Source organism: Egretta garzetta, unplaced genomic scaffold (genome assembly GCF_000687185.1).
Source record: "Egretta garzetta isolate BGI_Z169 unplaced genomic scaffold, ASM68718v1 scaffold642, whole genome shotgun sequence".
Classification (NCBI taxonomy): domain Eukaryota; kingdom Metazoa; phylum Chordata; class Aves; order Pelecaniformes; family Ardeidae; genus Egretta; species Egretta garzetta.
The window spans coordinates 47,996-71,602 of NW_009258890.1; the positions used below are offsets into that span (position 1 = coordinate 47,996).

Sequence of the window (23,607 nt, forward strand, 5' to 3'; positions counted from 1 at the left end):
GCCCAGATGTGCAGCAATACCCTCAGCCAGGGGCACAGGCGGGAAGAGCTGGAGCCGTTCCTGAGGAGACAGAGCTGTGACATGGTTGCAGAGCTCACTCCAGCCGGCCTTCAAGTGTGTGCTACTGCAGGAGCAGTTAAGGGAGAAACACAGACACTGTGTGGCCACTGCTGAATTTCATAAGAGACAGTGTAGATAGACCTGAGCTTCTCTGTGTCCTCTTTGCCTCAGTCTCCCCCAGCAAGGCCTCCCAGACCTCTGTGAATCAGGGCAGGACTCTGGAGGAGATCAACCAGCAGTAGACTGGGATCAAGTCAGGGATCACTTGAACAAACGCAATCCTTACCAGTCTCTGGGAGAGGAGGGGCAGCACACCAGGGAGCTGAGTGAGCAGGCCAATGTCACAGTGAAGCCACTCTCCATTGCCTTTGAAAGGTCACAGAGACTGTGGGGACTCCATGATGACTGCCAGTAGCCACACGTTGCATGCACATTTCAATAATGCCAAAATGATGAGCAGGAGAATGAGAGGCTGTGGCCCAGAGCGTGTCTACTTGGATCCCATTTCTGGGTGTCTGGAAGAGAACTGGGTACTTCCTGGCCACCTTTGCTTTGCTGTAATGACAGGTCTCGATTGCTGGATGAGGGGAAAGCAGTCATGTTTTTCCACCTGGAATTCATCAAGGCTGTCAGCATCATACTTCCATACATTCCTTGTGTCCAAATTAGGACAGTATGGGCTTCATGGGCAGGTAAGTAGTTGAGTAATAAAACAGCTGGAGAGCTGGGCTTGGAGGAGTGTGGTACACGCATGGTGCTCTGTCTGGAGGCATCTCGATAGTAGGGTCCTGCAGGGGTCTATCTTGCAACCCGCCTTGTTTAACATCTTTTTAATGGCCTGGAGGAGATGAGAGAGTACTTTTCCATAACATTTGCAGAAGACATCCTATTCAGGAGAGCAGGGCAGGGCTGGAGGGCTGGGTTGCCATCCCAAAGGACTTAGGCTGGAGGGATGGGCCAATAAGGACCTCATGATACCCAGTGACGATTCAACCCAAATCCTACTCCTAAACTGGATGTCAGCTCTGAAATGGCATAGGACAGGGACTGCCCAGACAGGTGTCAGCTCCACAGGAAAGGGTCTGCTGGTCTTTGTGTTACCTTAGGCAAAAGATGAGCCATCAGCAAAGATGGCCAAGAACCTCCTGGGCTGTCTGAGCAGGAGCACAGCCACAGGAAGTGATTCTCTCCCTCTGCTCAGCGCTTGTTACACCACATCCAGAATCCTTGCCCATGTTTTGGTGCCCCACAATGCCAGAGAGACACTGACAAGCCAGAGGGCAACAAAAAGTCAGTGGAGGTCTGGGCATGGCTGGAGCACTTGCTTTGTTAGGAGGGGCTGGGTGAGCTGGGCTTGTTCACCCTGCAGAATGGAGGGATTTGTTTGGGAGGATGTAACAGACTTCTACTGCCTACGGTGAGGTTTCCAAGAAGACACAGTGGTGCAAGGCAGGAGCACAGGAGGTAATGGACTGAAACACAAGAGGGTCAGGCTCAATATAGAGAGAAATTTTGGCAATGAGTCGACAGTCAGACATGGGAAGCTGTTTCCTTGAGAGTGTGCACTGCCTCCAACCCTGGAAGTTTCACAGACCCATCTGGATCAAATCATGAGGAACCTGGTGTGTCTTTGCTTAGAGCTAGATGTTTTCTACAGATATCTAGCAAGGTGTCTTCAGCCTGAATGACACTCCCATTCCTCACCCTTCATGTCCTCAACATCAGAGAAAGCACTCAGGTTGCCTCTGACTGTGGAAATCATTCACATCACATACAGGGCTGAATCACAGGCACCCCAAACAGCCCCCAGGACATCCCTGCCCTCATCTTTAATTTACTGCTTCCCTCTTCCTCCTCTCAGATTCCTCACTGTTATCACTCTCATACCTTCCAAAATGTCCAGCCTACCCTGGCTGGCTGGGATGGATTTTACCATCTTCTTAGCAGCCCACGTGGTTCCATGTTTTGGATTTGTGACTAAAACTATTGCTGAACATGAAGCAACATGAAGGCCACCTCTGTTTCTCAGGCTGCCCTTCCAATGAGTAGGCTGGGGCTGGGCAACAAGTTGGGAGGGGACACAGTCAGGACAGCTGAGCCCAAATGACCAAAGAGATATTCCATATCATAGGGGACTTTTGTGGTTATGACATTTGTCTTCCCAAGTCACCGTTGCATGTGATGAAGGCCTGGAAGCTTTCCTGGAAATGGCTGAACATTTTCCTGCCAATAGGGTTCATTGAACAAATTCCTTTTTTGCTTTACATGAAAATGTATCTTTGCTTCACTTACTGACTTTTCTAAATTTCAACCCATGACTTTTTTCTCACTTTTTCCTTTCCAATTATCTTCCCCATGCTGCTGTGGGGGGAGTGAGCATGTGCCTGGATGGCTGATTTGTTACCTGCTGGGGTCAATCAACCACACTTGTTAATCCTTTTCACACTGGCCATGCTTTGCTTCTTTTATATCCTCCTTGGTTGTTTCTGAGATGGTTGCTGTGGTACTTTCTACCTTGGGAAGAAAATCCATGAGCCAGGTAACCCATGACATTATCTGCAGTGCCCTGCAATTGCTCACACTCTTCTCTTGTTCGAGTATCGGGCATCAGCACACATCCCATAACATCTCAGCCACTGCCTTGCAGTGTTCCCAAGGAGATTCAGCTGCAGCTGAGGGTCTCTACATCAGACACGTGTGGAAGAGTTCAAGCATTGGCACCAGGAACTTCACCTTTATTAATTTCTTCTCCTCCCAAGACCTGAGAAAGTGGTGTGGAGAAAGGGAGAAAGGAGAGGGTTCATCACTGCTTCTGCAGTCCACACACAGCTGAATTTTGTCCTGCTATCAAAGGTTTAATTCAGGTTAATTTTGTAACCAAGCGTGATTTTTGGAAAGTTTTCAGCTACTGTGTGCTTCCTTTTTTAAGGAATAGAGAGTCATCACAACACTCCCACCATCACGTAGTGAGTAATAAGCAATTGAATCATCAGCAGTGAGACACTGATTTACGATGGAAGTATTGAAAAGATGATTATTTCAAAACTTCAGAAGGGGGGGAGTGATGCCTTAAGGGTTAAAGTTAACAATGATGTAAGCAGCCTATGTGCATAAGTCTTAGGCCTTGTTGTCTAGTTTGCTGATGCTTTGCTAAAGTCAGTAGGTACTTAGTAGGAGAAACGAGAACAAACAGCACATGGAAGGTAAAGGAAGAGAAGTAACAGATGGACAGTTGGCAGGACGTGCCGGCCTTGCAAGGTGACAAATGAAAAGTGAGGAAGATGTTTTGCCTTCATCCAAAAGACCCCCAGATGCGACCACCGAAACAGATTGTGCATGTGTAAAAAGGAGGGACAATATGTTAATGGTTTCTTAGAACTCTCCACCTATTCCTAGAAATAATTTGCATAAACCATGAATATTCATATAGAACATGTATTTAAACTGTAAGAGATAGTACAGAGGTATGCACGCTAGGTGGAGTGATCCCCCGTGCATATGGCACCATGAATAAAGAATGCCTGCCTTTTAACACTACATGTGTGTAACGAAGATTATTCCCGATTTCAGTGACAGTTTTGGCGACCCAGATGGGACTCCGTGGGATCACAGGACCTCCAGCCGGCACCGACGGGTTCTCGAGGAGAACCTCTGATCCCCGGACCAAAGAATTCCGAGCAAGTCCCCTGGAAAGGTAATAAGGTCTTACCAGCCTGCTTGTAAGGTGCAGCGAAAGCTACGCAGAGTTGGGCTGAGAGGAACCTCTACAGGGTTGGAGTCCCCACAGGTAACGCCTGCCTATAGGATGTGGCAAAAGCCTTGCAGGATTGGGCTAGGGTCATAGAATCACTTTGGTTGGAAAAGACCTTTAAGATCATCGAGTCCAACCTTTAACCTAACCTTGCCATCCCACCACTAAACCCTGTCCCTAAGCACCTCATCTATCCTTCTTTTAAATACCTCCAGGGATGAGGACTCCATCACCTCCCTGGGCAGCCCATTCCAGAGCCTGACAACCCTTTCAGTGAAGAAGTTTTTCCTAATGTCCAACCTAAACCTGCCCTGGTGCAGCTTCAAACCATTCCCCTTCGTCCTATCGTCTGCTACCAGGGAGAAGAGGTCGACCCCCACCTCATCAGTCTCCTTTCAGGTATTTGTAGAGGGCGATCAGGTCTCCCCTCAGCCTCCTCTTCTCCAGACTAAACAACCCCAGTTCCCTCAGCCGCTCCTCGTATGACTTGTGCTCCAGACCCCTCACCAGCTTGGTTGCTCTCCTCTGGACATGTTCCAGCAATGCAACATCCTTCTTGTAGTGAGGGGCCCAAAACTGAACACAGTATTCGAGGTGCAGCCTCACCAGCACCGAGTACAGGGGCACGATGACTTCCCTTGTCCTGCTGGTCACACTATTCCTGATACAGATCACTGATAAAATATTAAACAGAACTGGTCCCAGTACTTAGCCCTTGACCAAATGTTTACCAATTCCTTACTTGTAGTGTTGGATCTGATGTATGGAAATTTTCACCTGTAGAGTAGGTCTGGTCATCGTTGGCTGATCATAACTGCCATTTGACACGCATGGGATGATCTGCATGAAAATGTTGGGACAGTTTTCTTAGCAGTAATCAAGATGATAAATAAATAGTAATTTTATAATTAATCAGTAATGGTTGATTACTGATTGTTTCAGTGCTAGTTGCTTGAAATATGCTGTAAAGACTGACCTGTCTTCTTATTGCTGTAGGGAGACCGGTGATATTTCTGTACATACTGGTCTTAATTTTTGTAGGCAGATATTCTGTTTGCCTGAGTATTAAATTAACTTGAAAGTGAAATACTAAAAATGTATTCATTTTAGTTTTACAGATACTGTGATAAAAATCCGGAATCGACACAATGATGTAATTCCTACAATGGCTCAAGGAGTAATAGAGTACAAGGAAAGCTTTGGCATTGATCCAGTGACCTCACAGAACGTGCAGTATTTTTTAGACCGTTTCTACATGAGTCGCATTTCAATTAGAATGCTTCTTAATCAACACTGTAAGTGCCATTGTTGAAAGGAGGGGAAATGATACCTGTACTATGTCAGTATCATAGAATCACTTTGGTTGGAAAAGACCTTTAAGATCATTGAGTCCAACCTTTTACCTAACACTGCCATCCCGCTACTAAACCATGTCCCTAACATATAGTATATTTTCGTTTCATTTTTAAGTAAGTGCTTCATATGTACTTAAATTCTCCTTAGGAGTACACTATTTGCCTTGCTATTTATACATTCATTCTTAACACAATTCTTAAAATATTTATTAACAGTAGGCTTTAAAGTATGGTGAAGATTGGAATTATAGATTGCCTATACATTTCTTATTTAGCAAAACTGAAGACAAACTAAAATTACAAAATTATATTGGGTATTAAATAATATTTTCTTTTTTTGACAGCTTTACTGTTTGGTGGGAAAATTAATCCAGCTCATCCAAAACACATTGGAAGCATTGATCCTAGCTGCAATGTTGTTGAAGTTGTTAGAGGTAAATTCAGCAAATAAGAACAAGAATCCTGAAAACTTACATGAATGTCTATAGTGAGAGCCAATATACATCTTGATATTAATATACTGTTTAGTTCTTTCCTACCCGGGGCAGAAGTTTCATTTAAAGTTTAATATAGTTTTACCACTTTTCCCTATAAACCTAGTTTTTGTGAGAAAATACAAAATCTCCCTCCCAGTGCATGGTGTTTTCAATTTTTGTTTTTCTTTTTGGCAAACTGTAAAGGAGAAAACAAAAAGTGGAGGGGGAAAGGTGACTTTGTGTGGTTTTATTATAGATGGCTATGAAAGTGCCAAGAGACTTTGTGATTTATATTACATGAGCTCTCCAGAACTCATCCTTGAAGAGTTGAATGGTAAGTGAATATGGGACAAAGCACTCTCTTGTGAACATAGTGATGGCTTTGTCTAAAGTAGCTGGTGGTGAAATGTTCTCATTCCACTTTTCATGTAGTTAATGTGTTCTCTGTATCTACTGTCATAGTTTGGGATTTATTTTTTTTTTTTAATCTGGCAAAAGGCTTTCCCTATTCTTCCCTTTAATTAGAAAACTGAAATCAGTACACAAGTGTTTGACACTACAGCTGTTGACGTAACAGGTATTAGCAGCCTCCTTCTATCCCTAAGATTTTTGTATGTCTTGACCTTACACTGTCTATTGCATCTCACCCTCTCTGTATTTCTTGTGACACTTTTAAGATTTATACTAAAAATTCCATTCTAATTTCTCTTGCTTATTCAGCTATCATGTTCTTGATGTCTAATTAGATATAGTATACTCAAGATGTGGTAAAAATTATTTGAACCCATTGGCTGTGACTTGAACAAACAGTTTACAACTCAGAGGTCAGCTCTTGTCCTCATAGTCCTGAATGCTAAAGAGCCTTTCTGGCACTACGCACTAGAGTGCTTTTCAAGTTCGGACAGACCTACAAAAACAAGCAATCAAAATTGCTTCTACGAGTAATTGCGAAAGCCAAAGTGCAACCACATTAACTTTGCCTATGAAGCTAAAGGCAAAGAAAGTGTGGCCTTGATTACACGTTCCAGATCTCTTCTTCCTGCTGTACAAAACCTGTCATTCTGTGTCTAGATTAAAGGGCTTACCTCTCTTCATCTTCGGAGCATGATACTAAAAATGTCTGTAGGGAACTGTCAGTCACGCTAGCTAATTCTCTGTACTGAGGGGTCATTTAATGGTGTATGTGCTCCAGAAGCCAGAACAAATAGTTCAGTTTTTATAAAAGGAGCGACCTTTTGCTCAATGAATCATGAAGGTGAGTTCAACCTTATCCAGGCCAAATGCATATTCCTTGCCCACAGCTGAGAGTGAAGACCATTATTTAAACCTCAGGCATGGGATCTGGGGGTGGAGGCACGGAGGGACGCAGTTAACTTGAGGACAGGAACCTGACATATTTCAAAGTGTGATTCCCACCCCCACCCCACCCCCCTTTCATTTTTGCTGGGTACATAATTTGTTCTAGATCTTTTGACATCATTAGTCTTCAACATTTATGTTCATAAAGCACTGGTCACTAACAGTCTGGTGAGAGATAACTAATTTGTTGAACTGAAAGAACCTTTAAGAGCCAGCAGAATTTTCTGAGCAACCTTTCCTTAATTTTTGGTATAATGAATGTGTTCCCATGATACATTTTCTAGAATTTATTCTTTAAAAAAGGTTTGAAAACTACACCAGTTTTATACACAGAATTGACTACATATTTTTTGTTAAGGTTTCTTGTTAGAAATCAGCTAAATTAATCCAAGAATAGGCTGCACTGTAGTTAACTATTTGATGCATTACAGGATCGTAAGATAGTTTGGGTGGGAGGGAGCTACCAGGAGGTTTCTAGCCTGACCTCCTGCTCAAAACAGGGACAGCTGTGAGGTCAGACTAGGGTGCCCAGGGCTTTATCCAGTTTCGTCTTACAAATCCTCCAAGGATGATGATTCTGGGCAACCTGTTTCAATGCTTAACTGTCATGAAAAAGTCTTTCTCTGCATCCAGTCTGAATCTGTTATTTCACCTTACATTCACTGTTTCATGTTCTCCCACCACCTGAAGAGCCTGACTCTCTTCATGATAACCTCCTCATAGGTATTAGAACGCAACTACTACATGCCCTAATTAGTGATGCCACAGCGGTTTTAAGATTAATTTCTAAAGCAGCAAGCACATTCGAAAATCTTGAGTATGACTTTTGGTTAACATACAGCTTTTCAAAAGATTTATGTTCAAATTTTCCTTCTCTTGTAAATTCTCTCAACAATACAAATATGAATTACTGTGGGAATGAATAAAAGATACATAGTTTGCTATTTAATTATTTACTCTTTTTTTCTCTAGCTAAATCACCAGGACAGCCCATGCAAGTGGTCTATGTACCATCACATCTTTATCACATGGTTTTCGAACTTTTCAAGGTCTGTGCACTTACCATTACACAACTCTTGTACATCTTTGTTTAGTGAGATTGTATTTGTTTGACTTTTTGAACCAATTCTAGATAGCGGTGTGGTTTTGCAAGTGCAAACCTTTTGCTATTTGACTGCAGGAAGATACCTAAATTGTACTATTTAAACAGTAATTGTATAGAAAATGAACAGCTTTGGAAGAAGGTACCTCCTTTGCCTAGCCACTGAATACATCTGACGCATTCTGAGTAGACAGCTTTGTGAAAAAAATCTTAAAATGTATAAAGACATTAACTAATAGAAGAAGTGATTTTTGGGACATCTTCAAATCCGGTATGATGTGTAACAGGTCCTATAGAGCTTTTCTCAAGCAATTCAATCCTAGACTTTTTGTTGATCTTTGTCATATTGCATCTACTATGCATTATAAAGAATTCTACAAATAAAACTACATTAAAATATTCAGATGTTCTAAAAAAATATTTGAAGTCTGTGTATTCTAATAAACTATATAAATACTGACACTGCGTAAACTAGAAATATTAAGAAAACTCTATTTTAAAACCATATAGATTTGTCCTGATTCTGAAATACGTGATAAAAATAACTTTGTATATGATCTTAAAACATCAATTTAGGGAAGTAGTAAGAACAGGATTTAAATTGTACTTGAAAATTGCAGAATGCAATGAGAGCCACCATGGAACATAATGCTGATCGATGCATTTATCCTCCAATTCATGTACACGTCACGTTGGGAAATGAGGATTTAACTGTGAAGGTACGCACTTTCTTGATTATTTTGATTAGGTTTTTTTTCCCTGTCATAGGCAGCGTATTACTAACTTTAGCTGGTGATCTGGTTCCAACAATAGATTGTATGTGATGATGTAGTATGCAAGTAACAAGACCATTACCCAGTTTCACATACTGCATCAGTAGGAAATTCATGAAGAAGTTCCACAGTCACACTGAAGGCTCTGCAATAGAATTCTATGCTTTTGTCACACTCATGTCTTGCCTAGCTTATAAGCAACCATGACTAAAAATGGAGCATATTTATACAATTGCAATATCAGCATTTTATATGTGACAGTGACAGAGCTATACAGGTGTGAAACAACTGAAAAAAGGGAAATAAACATTGTATATTGCATGCAAATCAAATCTCCCTGACGTACAGTTTGCAGAGTAACAGCTTTTTTTCTGTACAACATCCATGTTGGATTTCAAAGACCAAGTGGAAGCACTGGCTTTTTCATAGGTCTAACTAAACCGTAGTAAACCAACTCCTCTTACTTACTCCTTCAGTAATAGGTTTTAACAGCTTGTATTTAACTGGCAGTATTCCTGAGGAATAAAGATAAGACACAGAACCTGGCATTTGCCAAAAGGTACTGACTTCAGACATAATTGAGTTACGAACAAGATAAAAGCAATGCACAATTTAAGTAGAATTTTCTTACTTCCAAGAGATTGTGAATACTTCTTATGGTAGTATTTAAATGGTTTGGATGAGGGATGAAAGGGAAGGATTCATCTTCTCTGGTCATTGCTGTAGCTGAGAGATGAGAATTTAAGAAAACCCATAATTTAATAGGGACAACTTTATATTATCTTTTACCTGACCTTCCCCTGGATTATTATTTGAGAAGCTGTCTTTTATAAAAATGTATTCAGGGACCTGACCCAAGCCCCAGGGAGGCAGCAGACTTCCCTGTGGGATGGGTCCGGTCGGCATATCAGGCCCTCCGTTCCCTTCAGAAGTGAATTGCCCCCAACAATTACCCTTCTTTTTTTCTTAGCACAGGCAGTCCTGATAGGTAGGGGTGACCTACTCTCCCTAGCCAACCCCCTGGATGGACCTTCATCCCCATCCTCATTTGCCTTGGCCTCGACTTCCAGAGCCCCATATCTGTTATGTAAGGGCAGCTGGGAAGGTGAGGGAGCCTGGGAGGCGATCCACCTGAGCCACTTCAATCTTAGCAGCCTGATCCACCTGCTGGTTGTTTTGATGTTCTTCAGTGGCCCAGTTCCTGGGTACGTGAGCATCTACATGACATACTTTTACAACCAAGTCCTCTACCCGCGCAGCAATATCTTGCCACAATGCGGCAGCCCAGATGGGTTTGCCCCTGTACTGCCAGTTGCTCTGCTTCCATTGCTGCAATCACCCCCACAAGGCATTTGCCACCATCCATGAGTCAGTATAGAGAGAGAGCACTGGCCATTTTTCTCATTCAGCAATATCTAAAACCAGCTGGATGGCTTTCACCTCTGAAAACTGACTCAATTCACCTTGTCCTTTAGCAGTTTCTGTGACTTGTCATACAGGGCTCCATATAGCAGCCTTCCACTTTGTGGAATAATCGCCGAAGGTGACTTAGAAATCAAACATATAGTCACATTTTAAAGAAAGGTACAGCATTGGAGAAGCTTCCAGGGTGGAGTGCGGCTAACCTGCAAGGAATCCGTTCCACAGAAGTTCCCTAGGCCTGCAACATTAAATGTTAGCAAAACCAGGGGAACTTGGTGTGCTGACTCTAAGAGGAACTGCACGGAGGGTGGAGTGGAGTGGAGACACGATGGCCAGGCTCTGTGATATTATGGGAACTTGAAGGTACCATGGAACCGATAAGCTGCATATTTGCTACCCTGGGCCAACAGTCTGTCATGTTTTTGACAAAATGCTGTCCTTTGGTAAACTTTGTTCATTATGATATCATTATAATACCAAAACACACCTTCATCCCAAAGGCTACCCGCCTCCAAGGTGTGACCACCCCTCACTGAGCTTGCACTTTGAATTTTTCTAGTTTATACCTTTAAAAGCAAGGCAAAAAAGTTTTACACTAAACATAACAAAGGTACATATGACTAGAGTCACTCAAGCTCCACCTGAAAGGTAAAAAATAATATGAAATATCTTAAGAGAGAGAGGATGTTAGGGATGATACCATCATTGTGTACCACTGATTTCTGGGATCAGTCAACAGGCTGAACCTCTCTTCCCCCGCATCAGGACACCTTTGGGTAGGATTCAAACACTGGGTTATACCAAGTGCCTTCCTGGGAAACTTATAAATCTCTATAGAGTCGCTTTATATCTTTTAACGCATTTGTAGCCAGGCAGTGTTATTCATACTCTTGGTAATTGCATGTGCTTTGCAGACAGTGAATTTATCACCATAATCCAAAAGAACCTGTGTATCTGTTGCTTTAATTAACTGCACTATTCATTAATCTAGCCATGATAGTTCTCATTGAACATGATCAAACTCTTTAAGTGTGGCCGTGGTAGTTCATGGAACACAACTAGACTGAAGGTGTATCACATTATTTGTGCATCCGTAACCATGATAGTTCAGTACGCTAAACATGACCAGACTTATAATGACGAATTGGGCATCACTCCAAATTACTTTAACCTTTAATGCAACACACCTCCGATGCTTTCCCACAAGACAACAGGACCCATCAGAGAACAGGGCATATTGCTTCTCATTTTCTGGCAGTTTATTGTACAGTGGGGCCTCTTCAGCATACACCATGTCCTCCTCTGGTGATATTCCAAAATCTTTGCCTTCTGGCCAGTCTATAATAACTTCCAATATTTCTGGGTGACTGGGGTTTCCTACTCAAGCCTGCTGTGTGATCAGTGCAACCCACTTGCTCCACGTAGCATCAGTTGCATGATGTATAGAGGGGACCTTCCCTTTTAACATCCAACGCAGCACCGGCAGTTGGGGTGTGAGGAGGAGTTGTGCTTCAGTACCAATTACCTCTGAAGCAGCTCAAACTCCTTCATATGCTGCTAATATCTCTTTTTCAGTTGGAGCATAGCGGAACCTCAGATCCTCTGTATCCCTGACTCCAAAACCCTCGAGTTGGGTCAGCCTCAAGTCTCCCCCGGTGCTTTCTGCCAGAGGCTCCAGGCAGGGCCATTCTCCCCAGCTGTGGTGTAGAGCATATTTTTTACATCTTGCCCTGCCCATACTGGCCCAAGGGCTACTGCATGAATTATTTCCTCTTTAATTTGTTCAAAGGCTTGTCATTGTTCATGGCTCCATTTAAAATTGTTTTTCTTCCAGGTCACTTGATAGAGAGGGCTTATGATCAGACTGTAATTTCAAATATGCATTCTCCAAAAAAACACAACACCCAAGAAAGCTTGTATTTCCTTTTTGCTACTTGGTGGAGACACAGCTGTTATTTTATTGATTACATCCATTGGGATCTGACGGCGTCCATTTTGCCATTTGACTCCTAAAAACTGGATCTCCTCTGCAGGTCCCTTGACCTTGCTTTGCTTTATGGCAAAACCGGCCTTCAGAAGGGTTTGGAATATTTTCTTCCCTTTCTCAAAAACTTCTGTTGTGTTACCCCACACGGTGATGTCATCAATGTATTGCAGGTGCTCTGGAGCCTCACCCTGTTCCAGTGCCATCTGGATCAGCCCATGGCAAATGGTAGGGCTGTGTTTCCACCCCTGGGGCAGTTGATTCCGGGTGTATTGGATGCCATTCCAAGTGAAAGCGAACCGTGGCCTGCACTCTGCTGCCAAAGGGATTGAGAAAAACACATTAGTGATATCAACTGTGGTATGCCACTTGGCTGCCTTTGACTCCAGCTCATACTGAAGTTCTAACATGTCTGGCGTGGCAACACTCAGCAGTGGCCTGACTACTGAAAGGATGCTAAAGGGTTAACAAAAGACCTTTGTTAGCCAACTGTATCTGGAATGTGATAACAGCCCTGAGAAAACAGAACGTCCTTGAGGAGGATACAGCTTAAAGTACTAACATTGTGTTTTAGGTTAACTTACTAACCATATGAGGTAAGAAACTGTAGATAAGAAACTAACCGTGTATGGAATGTACATCATTAGAGAAAAAGAATAGATTTGCAGTAAATTGCCTATCTTTGTTGCCGGCCTTGGAAGGCATGTAGGGGACAAAACGTCTAGCATTTTGTCGATAGGAGGATAGCCAGGGATGGGAACCACGAGATATGGAGGTAAAGGGGAATGTTTCAAGGATGGGGAGCCAGCTGGTACCGGCTGTGTTGTTCTGACAGCAGAATAAGGGGGGTAAAAGCCGGAGTTCACCAAAGGGACAAGATGAAGAAGAGGAGTGGATGAAGTAAGTGACCCCTGAAGACCACCAACTCAAACCACTGAGCATGTGCAACTCGGAGGAGAATATGTAAATGATTGCCAGGAGTTAATTTACCTATCCCTGCCTTTTCTGAGGAATGTAGTGAATAAGTATGTAAAACCTGTATATAAACTATGCAATTAACCCTGTGCAGCGGGCACATTAGGAGGAGTGATCCCCCTGCACTGCAATAAAGAATACCTGCTTAATAGTCATCAAGACTATTGAGTCCTGATTTCAGCTTTTCATGGCTCCACTTCATTAAGGCCCCGATAGTCTCCACCCTCCATTAGACTTTCTCACTGGTCATATTGGACTGTCAAAGGGTGAGCGAGTCTTGCTGATCGCTCCTGGGCTCTCCAGTTGACAAATCAGCTTATGGATGGGAATTAGGGAGTCTCGGCTGGTGCGATATTGCCACCGGTGCACTGTTGTGGTGGCAATTGCCACCTGTTGTTCTTCAACCCTCAGCAACCCCACAACAGAAGGGTCCTTTGAGAGACCAGCTGCTTAATTTCTTGTGCCTCCAAGGCAGCTATCCCAAAAGCCCACCGGTACCCTTTGGGTCCTTGAAATGCCCTCTCCTCAGGTAGTCTATACCAAGGATGCACGGAGCATCTGGGCCAGTCACAGGGGGAGGCTTTTGCCACTCATTCCCAGTTAGGCTCACTTTGGCCTCCAATACAGTTAGTTGAGATCACCATCACTCCAGAAACACAAATGGGTTCTGCCCCTATAGCTTGATGGCATTAGAGTACACTGTGCACTGGTGTCCACTAGAGCTGTATACTTCTGTAACTGTGAGGTGCCAGGCCATCAAATCCACACAGTTCAGTAAACCCAACTGTCCCTTTCCTCCACCTGGCTGGAGGCAGGGCCCCTCTGGTTCTGATCACAGTTTCTTATGTTTTGCATATATGAGTCAGGAATTCCTTCATCACAATCAGAAATAAGATCAGCCTTTCTATTCTGTCTGCAGCAACTGCAGTCTACTCCATTTCTGGAAACTGGAGCTGCAAGTTTCCTAGAAGAACCCCCTTTTGTGATTATTTTTCTTTGCAACTCGGTACCTGTGCCTCTAGGGTTCAGGTAGGTTTTCCATCCCATTTCTTCATGTCGTCTCCATAGTCACGCAGGTAAAACCATAGTGTGACCCATGGTGTGTACCCTCAATATCCTTTTTCTTGAGCAGAGGGACGCTTACTCCTAATGGCTGAGATACTGGTCCATACAGGTGGGGAGTAGGATCTATCCTCTTTGAGTTGCTGGACCTCCTGGAACAATTTGTCCACAGCAGAAATGAGGGAGGAAGAGACACTTTCTTCATATTCCTATAGTAGGCTAGCCACTTCATCCACCATCGGTCCCTGTTCACCTTTCCAGTTCAGTATTGCCAATGAGTAGGCATATGATGCTGGTGTGTTCCATACTAACTTCTGCCACATGGGTCTTGTGCACCGGACTCCATCTGGATCTTTGGATAACTGCTCATTGTTCAGGTTGTCACTGAAATCGGGAAGAATAAACCTCGTAACACCAATGTAGTGTTAAAAGGCAGGAATTCTTTATTCATGGCACCGGATGCACGGGGGATCGCTCCACCTAACGTGCATACCTACCACCTGTTTCAATCAGTTTATATAACTCAAGAACATGCATATTCATTACATTCATACATAATCAATAACATTCTACCTAGTGATTGGTACAAAACCTCTCACTTCCTATGTAAATTACTGCGCAAACTCAGTTATACACTTCTATTGTTCTCTTTTGAGTAGGTGGTATCATTTGGGTAGGTGGTCAATGAGTCAGTGGTTGTGATCTCCCCATGCCGGAATTACCTCTTACCTACTCAGCTCTCAGTCTTGGTAGTCCTAGCCAGCTTTCTCAGTCCATTACACAAAACTACCTTCGAGCTTATTCTTTTGACAGGTGCACATTTTCTATAGTTTCGGTTACATTAATGATTACCCTAAGACTACAGATCATAGTCGTGATATACTCTTCTCATTGTCCCAAACTTAGTGTTCAGTTGGGTAGGGCTGTGCAGAAGAGAGCACAGCGACATTCGAGGCTCCATTTTGTAGTTAACTGGTTTGCTCCCATCACTTTGGTGCTGAAAACTAAGATACATAACAATTTCATTATCATTTTGGTTACAAGGTCACTATAAATCACCTCCAGGACAGCTAATTCCCTCAGGCACTGGATACCTCTCTTCATGGTGGTTCATTTGACTGGGCGATATATAACATCTTCCTTGAAGGGATATCTTTCCTTCACAGCTGACAGTAGTCGCCTCCAGAGGCTAAGGACTTGTATCCCTTTTCCAATTGCTTTGTCAATGCCCCCTTCCCTAGAAAGGGATCCCAGCTTCTTGGCTTCCATACCCTCAAATTCCAGGTTATTGGCCCCGTTATCCCAGCATTGGAGCAGCCAGGTGATGACGTGTACGCCTGGACGATGGCTGAAATATTTTCACATATCTCACAGTTCACTCAAGGATAGGGACCAGGTGGTTTCTGTCTCTTTTATGAGTTCTTCCTCTTCCTCCTCCTCTCCTTGTGATGGACCTGTTTTTTCATCCTGCCTTTCTAAATGAGCTGACTTTCGCTTCCAAGATTTCTTCTTGTGTATAGGGACAACTGATATCGGCACAGGTTGGTTCGCTGGTTCAGCCGCAGTGCCTTTCGCCAGCATTTGAGTGGCCACAGTGCCTGTTGCGCAAGTTGGAGTAGCTACAGTGCCTGTTGCAGGAGTCAACCTTTGGATGGTGTTCTTAAGTAGTTGTTTAACCCTGAATAAGACCTGAAATGCATTCAGGAGACATAGGAATAGGAACATGCTGGTTTGAACACTCCAAGGATATGTAAAATTCTCAAGAGCTAGCCTGGAGAAGAAGGGGAAGATGGAGTAATGTGTCTCCCCCATAGGTTTGCTCTCTCCGAGGAGAAAAAATAAAAAGTATAATTATTGATAATTCCCAATAGATGGTTCCCAAAATCCAGAGGTGACAGTAATGCTGAGAATGCTGAGTACAAATACGAGATTAATCTGATGGCGAATAATTTCGTCATAGCATAAACCAGTATTACACAGTACAGCAAAACAGTATAACCTTAATCCACCTGCCATAGGTGATAACCAGCACCACAGGGTGTGCATACAGCAGGTAAGGTGTTACATAGCACAACTCTAAGAACAAGGACAACAACCCTGAGAGCAAATAAAACAACATTGTGACCAGCGACTAGTAGACTAATACAATGAATGCTTATCGCAAATTCATTTTAACACACTTTGGTCAGATCTGTCATTAATGCAGCCCTTCGTGCCCCATGTTGGGCACCAAAAAGGACAGTTGTGGTTCAATCCAGCAGGCAGCTGAACACCACACAGCCACTTGCTCACTCCCCATCTCCCTCAGTGGGGTGGGGAGAGAATCAGCAAAAAGTGAAAGTAAAACCTGTGGGTTGAGATAAAGACAGTTTAATAAAAGAAAAGAATAACAAGAACAACAATAGTAATAATGGTAATGGAGTATACAGAATATATAAAAGAAATTATGCACAATGCAATTGCTCACCAGCTGCTGACTGATGCCCAGCCCATCCTGAGCAGTGATTGCTCTCCCCCCGCCCTCAGCTAACTCTCCACAAGCGTGACATTATATGGTATGGAATAGCCCTTTGGTCAGTTTGGGTCAGCTGTCCTGGCTATGCTCCCTCCCAGCTTCTTGTGTCCTGCTAAAGATGTCAAATGCTCTTCAATGAAGCAGCTCCCTGTCTGGACATCAGCAAAGCCTGTTTAGGTAGACTGTGTTCATGTAGACTAAGGGACTGAAACCTGCATAGCCATCACTGGGTGGGAAGGAGGTGGTGGCTGGTTATGTATGGCACAGGGTGGGACCTGAGCATGACACCACTGTGGTGGGATATGGGGTGGAAGTTGTCATAATTTTGGCTGGGCTGGAGTTTGGTTGGTTGTCACGGCAGCCCTGTGCAGTGTATGCATGGGATTGGTGGCTGCAAGCAGATCTCTGCCATCCTTCACTTCTCTGCCTTCCTCCCTGCCTGTCCCTCTCTCTCTCCCCCTCTCTGCCTGCCCTCCTACCTGTCTGGTTCCCCAAAACTTTTTACTCTTCTACCAACTCTGCCCTGTACCCCGTTGCCTTTTAAAATTTTTCTGTTTCTTTCTATCCAGTTCCTGCTGCCTCTTTTTTAATTCTTGCCCATGTTTCTTGTACCCCATTGCTTTTTAAACAGCCTATATTTCCTTCTGTCCATCTTCCTGCCCTTACCTTTTAATTCTTTCCCAGGTTTCATGTACAGTGTCGAGTTGGAAAATCTCTTTCAACATCTCCCTCTATCCAGCTCCCTGTTCCTATTTTTTCATTCTTGCCTATGTTTCTTGTATCCTGTTGCTTTTTAATTTTTTTCTATGTCTCACTCTACCCATCTCCCTGTCCTTCTTGTTTTAATTTTTCTTGTGTTTCTCATACCACATCACATTTTAAATTTTAATACTGCATCTGCATCTGGCTCCCTGTCTCCATTTACGATTTCTTTCTTGTGTTTCTTGTGCCTTGTCGCATTTTAAATTTTCATTTTAGATCTCTATCAGGCTTCCTGGCCCTGTTTCTTAGGGATTGAAATGACAGTTTCCAAGGGTCAGAGGTCATATATCAAGGGTCAAAGATCATAAGCACTCAAGCAGCACATTACACATTTCAAGGGTCAAAGGGCAAAGGTAACGTTTTAAAGGTCAAAGGTCACAGTTCACAAGTATGTGATCAAGCAGCAAGTGATGTGTTTAAAGGGCGAAAGGTCAAGAGTCATGACAAAATGATCGAGTGTCAAATGTCATGTTTCAAGGGTAAGAAAAAATCAAGAGTCAGAACTCAATGGTCATATGTCAAGGGATGGATACTGTCTTGGTTTCGACTGGGATATAGTTAATTTTCTTCCAAGTAGCTGGCATTTTGTGTTTTGGATTTAGTACTAGAAGAATGTTGATAACACACTGCTGTTTTCAGTTGTTGCTAAGTAGTGCTTAGACTAGTCAAGGACTTTTTCAGCTTCCCCTGCTCTGCCAGGTGCACAAGAAGCTGGGAGGGGACACAGCCAGGACAACTGACCCAAACTTACCTTTTTTTTTATTATTATTATTATTATTATTATTATTATTAAACCGTCTTTATCTCAACCCACAGGTCTCATGTTTTTTCTCCTGATTCTCTCCCCCATCCCACTGAGTGGGGGGGGGGTGAGAAAGCGGCTGTGTGGTGTTCAGCTGCCTGCCAGGTTAAACCACAACAGAAGGTCACAAGCAGATGATCAAGTGTCAAATGATATTTTTCAAGGGTTGAAAGTCAAGGGTTAAAGGGCAAGGTCAGAGATCAGGGGTCATAAGCAAGAGAACAAACAACAAATTTTGTGTTTGGGGGGTCAAAGTCCAAGGGTTAAAGGTCATAGCTCAATGGTCAAAGGTTGGGTAAGTAACAAGCAGCAAATGACACATTTCAAAGGTTGAAAAATCATGAGTCAGTGGTTAAAGGTCATAGTTCAAGGGCCAAATATCATAAGTCAGGTGTCAAATGTCTAGGCTCAAAGCTGATGAGTAAGCACTGAGCCTCAAAGCCAACTTACTGCTAGGATTTCTCATGTGCATGATTGAGTAAACATTTTACTGTCCCTCTGTGCCCCTGGATATGTCTGCAGGCTCTGGGCACAGGGTGAATGTCCGTGGCCAGGGGCAGGGGAGGGAGTGATGTGCTGTGAGGCTAGGGCAACAGACCCCTGTTCCCAGTCAGCTCCAGCTGTGGGCTGGGTCAGCCCAGGTGGGACCAGTGAGGAGATGCAGAGCCTAGATAAGGCCCTGGGGTGCTCTGGAGGGCAATTAGGGCACTGCATGCATCCGTGCAGAACATCTGGTCAAGGCATCCTGGCACTCTGGAGGGTAATTAGGACTCCTCACGGGTCCCTGCAGGGGCCAGCAAAGGCCCCTAGGGCTTTCCAGAGGGCAACTTCTCCCAGTGAAGCCACTGAGGGGAAGGACTCTGGAGCAGAGGATTGCTCTGGGGGACCCTTCCTAAAGTGGTAAAACTGCAGCAAAAACTGCAGCAGCAAGAGGCCAAAAGCACAGGGAGAGAGAGAGGACCCCAGCCCCACCCCAGGGCAGGAAAGAGCAAGCTCCTGAGGAGCAGCAGCTCTCACTCAATGTGGGCAGGGACAGCAGTGGCAGCAGCCAAAACCCCTCACATATAAGAGCAGCCCCCAGGGAGCATGAGCAACCAGGAGTGCAGGGAACAGGGTGGGCAAACAGCATGTGGCACAGCAGTTTGCACAGCAGTTTCCGTGGGCAGGGCATGCAGGCAGGGAGCAGTCCCCCCTCCTGGCTCTAGAGGTTACTTGATTATTGGCCATCGATGTCCCAGGAGAGGACCTAAGAATGGTTTCCACTTGCCTGAAAGCCATGGCTTTCCAAGAAGGAAATTGGCAACCCAAAGTCCCCACAAAAATGGAAACGTGCGGCTGTCCAGGTGTCCAGCTGCAGGGGTGCCTGAGCCTGTTACTCATACCGGAGGGCGGCAAGGACAGCAGCTGTCCCTGGTGTGACCATGTGGATGATCTGCTCTGCCTTGTGGCAGAGCTGAAGGAGGCAGTGGGAAGGTTAAGGAGTATCAGGGAGTGTGAGAGGGAGATAGACTGGTAGAGCCACACTGCACCATCCCTGAGGTAAAGGCAGCAGATGGAGGCTCCGCAAGAAGCAAAGGATGCCCTACTCTTTTGCCACCAAGCAGAAGGATGGGACCCAAGAGACGGTGGGGAATGGAAAAAGGTGCCTACTTGGGGTGGCAGGCGAATCCCCTCCCAGCTTCCCTCACCTTCCCAGTTGCCCTTACACAACAGATATGGGGCTCTGGAACTTGAGGGCCAGGCAAATGAGGATGTAGGTGAGGGTCCATCCAGGGGGTTGCCTAGGGTGAGTCAGTCACCCACATACATTAGGACTGCCTCTGTTAAGAAAAAAAGGAGGGTAATTGTTGTAGGCAATTCCTTCTGAGGGGAACAGAGGGCCCAATATGTCAACCAGACCCACCCCACAGGGAAGTCTGCTGCCTCCCTGAGGCCCAGGTTAGGGACATTGCTAGGAAACTCCCTGGTCTGGTACGGCCCTCTGATTATCATCCACTATTGACTGTGCAGTTTGGCAGTGACAAGGTTGCAGAGAGAAGTCCAAAATTGATCAAAAGGGACTTCAGGGCAATGGGGAGATTGGTCAAAGGATCAGGAACACAGGCAGTGTTTTCCTCAATCCCATCAATGACAGGGAAGAATACTGAAAGGAGCAGTAAAACTCAGCTGATTAACATGTGGCTCAGAGGCTGGTGCCATCAGAGGAATTTTGGGGAGTTTTTGATCATGGGGAGGTTTACACAGCACCGGACCTGCTGACGACAGATGGAACTCAGCTTTCTCAAAGGGAGAAAAGGATCCTCGCTCAAGAGTTGGCGGGGCTCATTGAGAGGGCTTGAAACTAGGTTTGAAGAGGGAAGGGGATGTAACCGGGCTTACTAGTGAGGAGCCTAGGGGTGGCACACCAGTGTTGGGGGTGAAATCAATAGCCCAGCTCAAGTGCATCTACACCAATGCACACAACATGGGCAATAAACAGGAGGAGCTGGAAGCCATTGTACAGCAGGATAGCTATGACTTAGTCACCATCACAGAGTGGTGAGGATGGTGGTGGGATGCCTCTCATGGCTGGCGTGCTGCAGCGGATGGCTATAAGCTCTTTGGAAGGGATAGGCAAGGAAGGAGAGGCAGTGGTGTGGCTCTGTATGTTAGAGACTGTTTTGACTGTACAGAGTTCAATGATTGTGATGATGAGGCCGAATGCTTCTGGGTAAGGATGAGAGGAAAGACAAACAAGGTAAATAGCCTGCTGGGAGTCTGTTCTAGCCCACCCGACCAGGATGAGGAGGCGGATGAAGTATTCTACAAGCGGCTGGTAGAAGTGTCTCAATCGCGAGCCCTTGCTCTCATGGGGGACTTTGAGGTGCCGGATGTCTGCTGGAAATACAACACAGCAGAGAGGAAACAGTCTAGGAGGTTCCTGCAGTGTGTGGAAGATAACTTCCTGAGAGAGCTGGTAAGCAAGCGTACCAGGGGAGGTGCCTTGCTTGACCTGCTGCTTACTAACTGAGAAGGACTGATGGGAGAGGTGGTGGTCAGAGGCCGTCTGGGCCTTAGCGAACATGAAATGATAGAGTTTTTGATTCTTGGTGAAGTAAGGAAAGGGGTCAGCAAAACCACCACCATGGACTTCCAGACAGCAGGCTTTGGCCTGTTCAGAACACTGGTTGAGAGAGTCCCTTGGGAGGCAGTCCTGAAATACAAAGGAGTCCAGGAAGGCTGGGTATTTTTCAAGGAAGAAGTCTTAAAGGCACAGGAGCAGGCTGTCCCCATGTGCTATAAGATGAATCAGCAGGGAAGACGACTGGCCTGGCTGAACAGGGAGCTTTTGCTGGGGCTCAGGAAGAAAAGGAGAGCTTACCAGCTCTGGAAGAATGGGCAGGCAACTCAAGAAGAGAATGTCATTAGGTCATACAGAGAGGAAATTAGAAAGGCAAAAGCCCAGCTAGAACTCAACCTGGCCACTGCTGTAAGAGATCATAAAAAAAGTTTTTACAAATACATAAACAGCAAAAAGAGAGCCTGGGAGAATCTCCATTCTCTATTGGATGCGAGGGGGAACACTGCCACCAAGGATGAGGAAAAGGCTGAGGTACTTAATGCCTTCTTTGCCTCAGTCTTGTCCTGATTTCAGCTGGGACAGAGTTCATTTTCTTCCTAGTAGCTGCTATAGTGCTGTGTTTTGCATTTAGTACTAGAAGAACGTTGATAACACACTGATGGTTCAGTTGTTGCTGCGTAGTGCTTAGACTGGCCAAGGACTTCTCAGCTCGCAGCTCCGCCAGGTGCACAAGAAGCTGGGAGGGGGCACAGCCGGCACAGCTGACCCCAAGGAAGAAGAAGGAAGGAGGGAACGTTCAGAGTGATAGCGTTTGTCTTCCCAAGTCACCGTTATGCATGATGGAGCCATGCTTTCCTGGGGATGGCTGAACACCTGCCTGCCCATGGGAAGAGGTGAATGAATTCCTTGCTTTGCTCTGCTTTGCTTGCATGCAGAGCTTTTGCTTTCCCTATTAAACTGTCTTTATCTCAACCCACAAGTTTTCTCACTTTTCTGATTCTCTCCCCTGTCCCATTGTGAGGGAACTGAGCGAGCGGCTGCATGGTGCTTAGTTGCCAGCCGGGGTTAAACCACACAAGTCTTTAATAGCCCAATGAGTTATCCCCAGGGTACTCAGCCCCCTGAGCTGGAAGACAGGGATGGAGAGTGGAATAAACCCCCCCTAATCCAGGAGGAAGCAGTCTTTGACCTGCTACGCCACCTGGACATCCACAAGTCTATGGGGCCAGATGAGATCCACCCAAGAGTGCTGAAGGCGCTGGCAGAGAAGGTTGCCAAGCCACTCTCCATCATTTATCAGCAGTCCTGGAGAACAGGGGAGGTCCCAGATGACTGGAGGTTGGCAAATGTGTCACCTATCTTCAAGAAGGGCTGGAAGGAGGATCTGGGGAACTACAGACCAGTCAGCCTGACCTCAGTATGGGAGAAGATTATGGAGCGGTTCTCACCAGGCACATGGAAGACAACCAGGGGATCAGGCCCAGCCAGCATGGGTTCATGAAAGGCAGGTCCTGCCTGACCAACCTGATCTCATATGACCAGGTGACCCACCTAGTGGATGAGTGGCTGGAAAGCTGTCCAGCAGAAAAGGACCTGGGGATACTGGTTGACAGACGGCTGAATATGAGCCAGCAGTGCACCCAGGTTGCCAAGAAGGCTAATAGCATCCTGGCTTGTATCAGGAATAGTGTGGCCAACAGGAGTAGGGAAGTGATCATGCCCCTGTACTCTGCAGTGGTGAGGCCGCAACCTCAAATACTGTGTTCATTTTTGGGCCCCTCATTACAAGAAAGACATTGAGGTGCTGGAGGGTGCCCAGAGAAGAGCAGTGAAGCTGGTGAAGGGTCTAGAGGAGACTAGATGTAGTGCTTACAGACATGGTTTAGTGGTGGAGTTGGATAGGTTTACAGTTGGACTTGATGATCTTAAGGATCTTTTCCAACCTAAATGATTCTGATTCTATGAATATCTCTTTGGTCAGCTTGGGCCAGCTGCTCTGACTATGTCCTCTCCCAATCTCTTGCCCATTCCAGCCTACTGACCTTTGAGAGAATGTGGCAGTTTGGAGAGACAGCCTTGATACTGTGAGCACTGCTCAGCAGTAGCCAAAACACTGGTGTGTTACCAACACCTTTCCGGCTACAAATA

The 23,607-nt window shown here is 45.0% G+C and overlaps 1 protein-coding gene across 1 annotated transcript; it reads left to right on the top strand.

Moving 5' to 3' along the window:
• The first annotated feature begins 735 nt into the window (after positions 1-735).
• Positions 736-12,141, top strand: LOC118451796 (pyruvate dehydrogenase (acetyl-transferring) kinase isozyme 1, mitochondrial-like). The gene is made up of 7 exons (XM_035889698.1): positions 736-752; positions 4,916-5,106; positions 5,511-5,600; positions 5,899-5,976; positions 7,974-8,050; positions 8,724-8,822; positions 12,133-12,141. Exons 1-7 carry the CDS (start codon positions 736-738, stop codon positions 12,139-12,141), a joined length of 561 nt encoding a protein of 186 aa, XP_035745591.1.
• Positions 12,142-23,607: the final 11,466 nt, after the last annotated feature.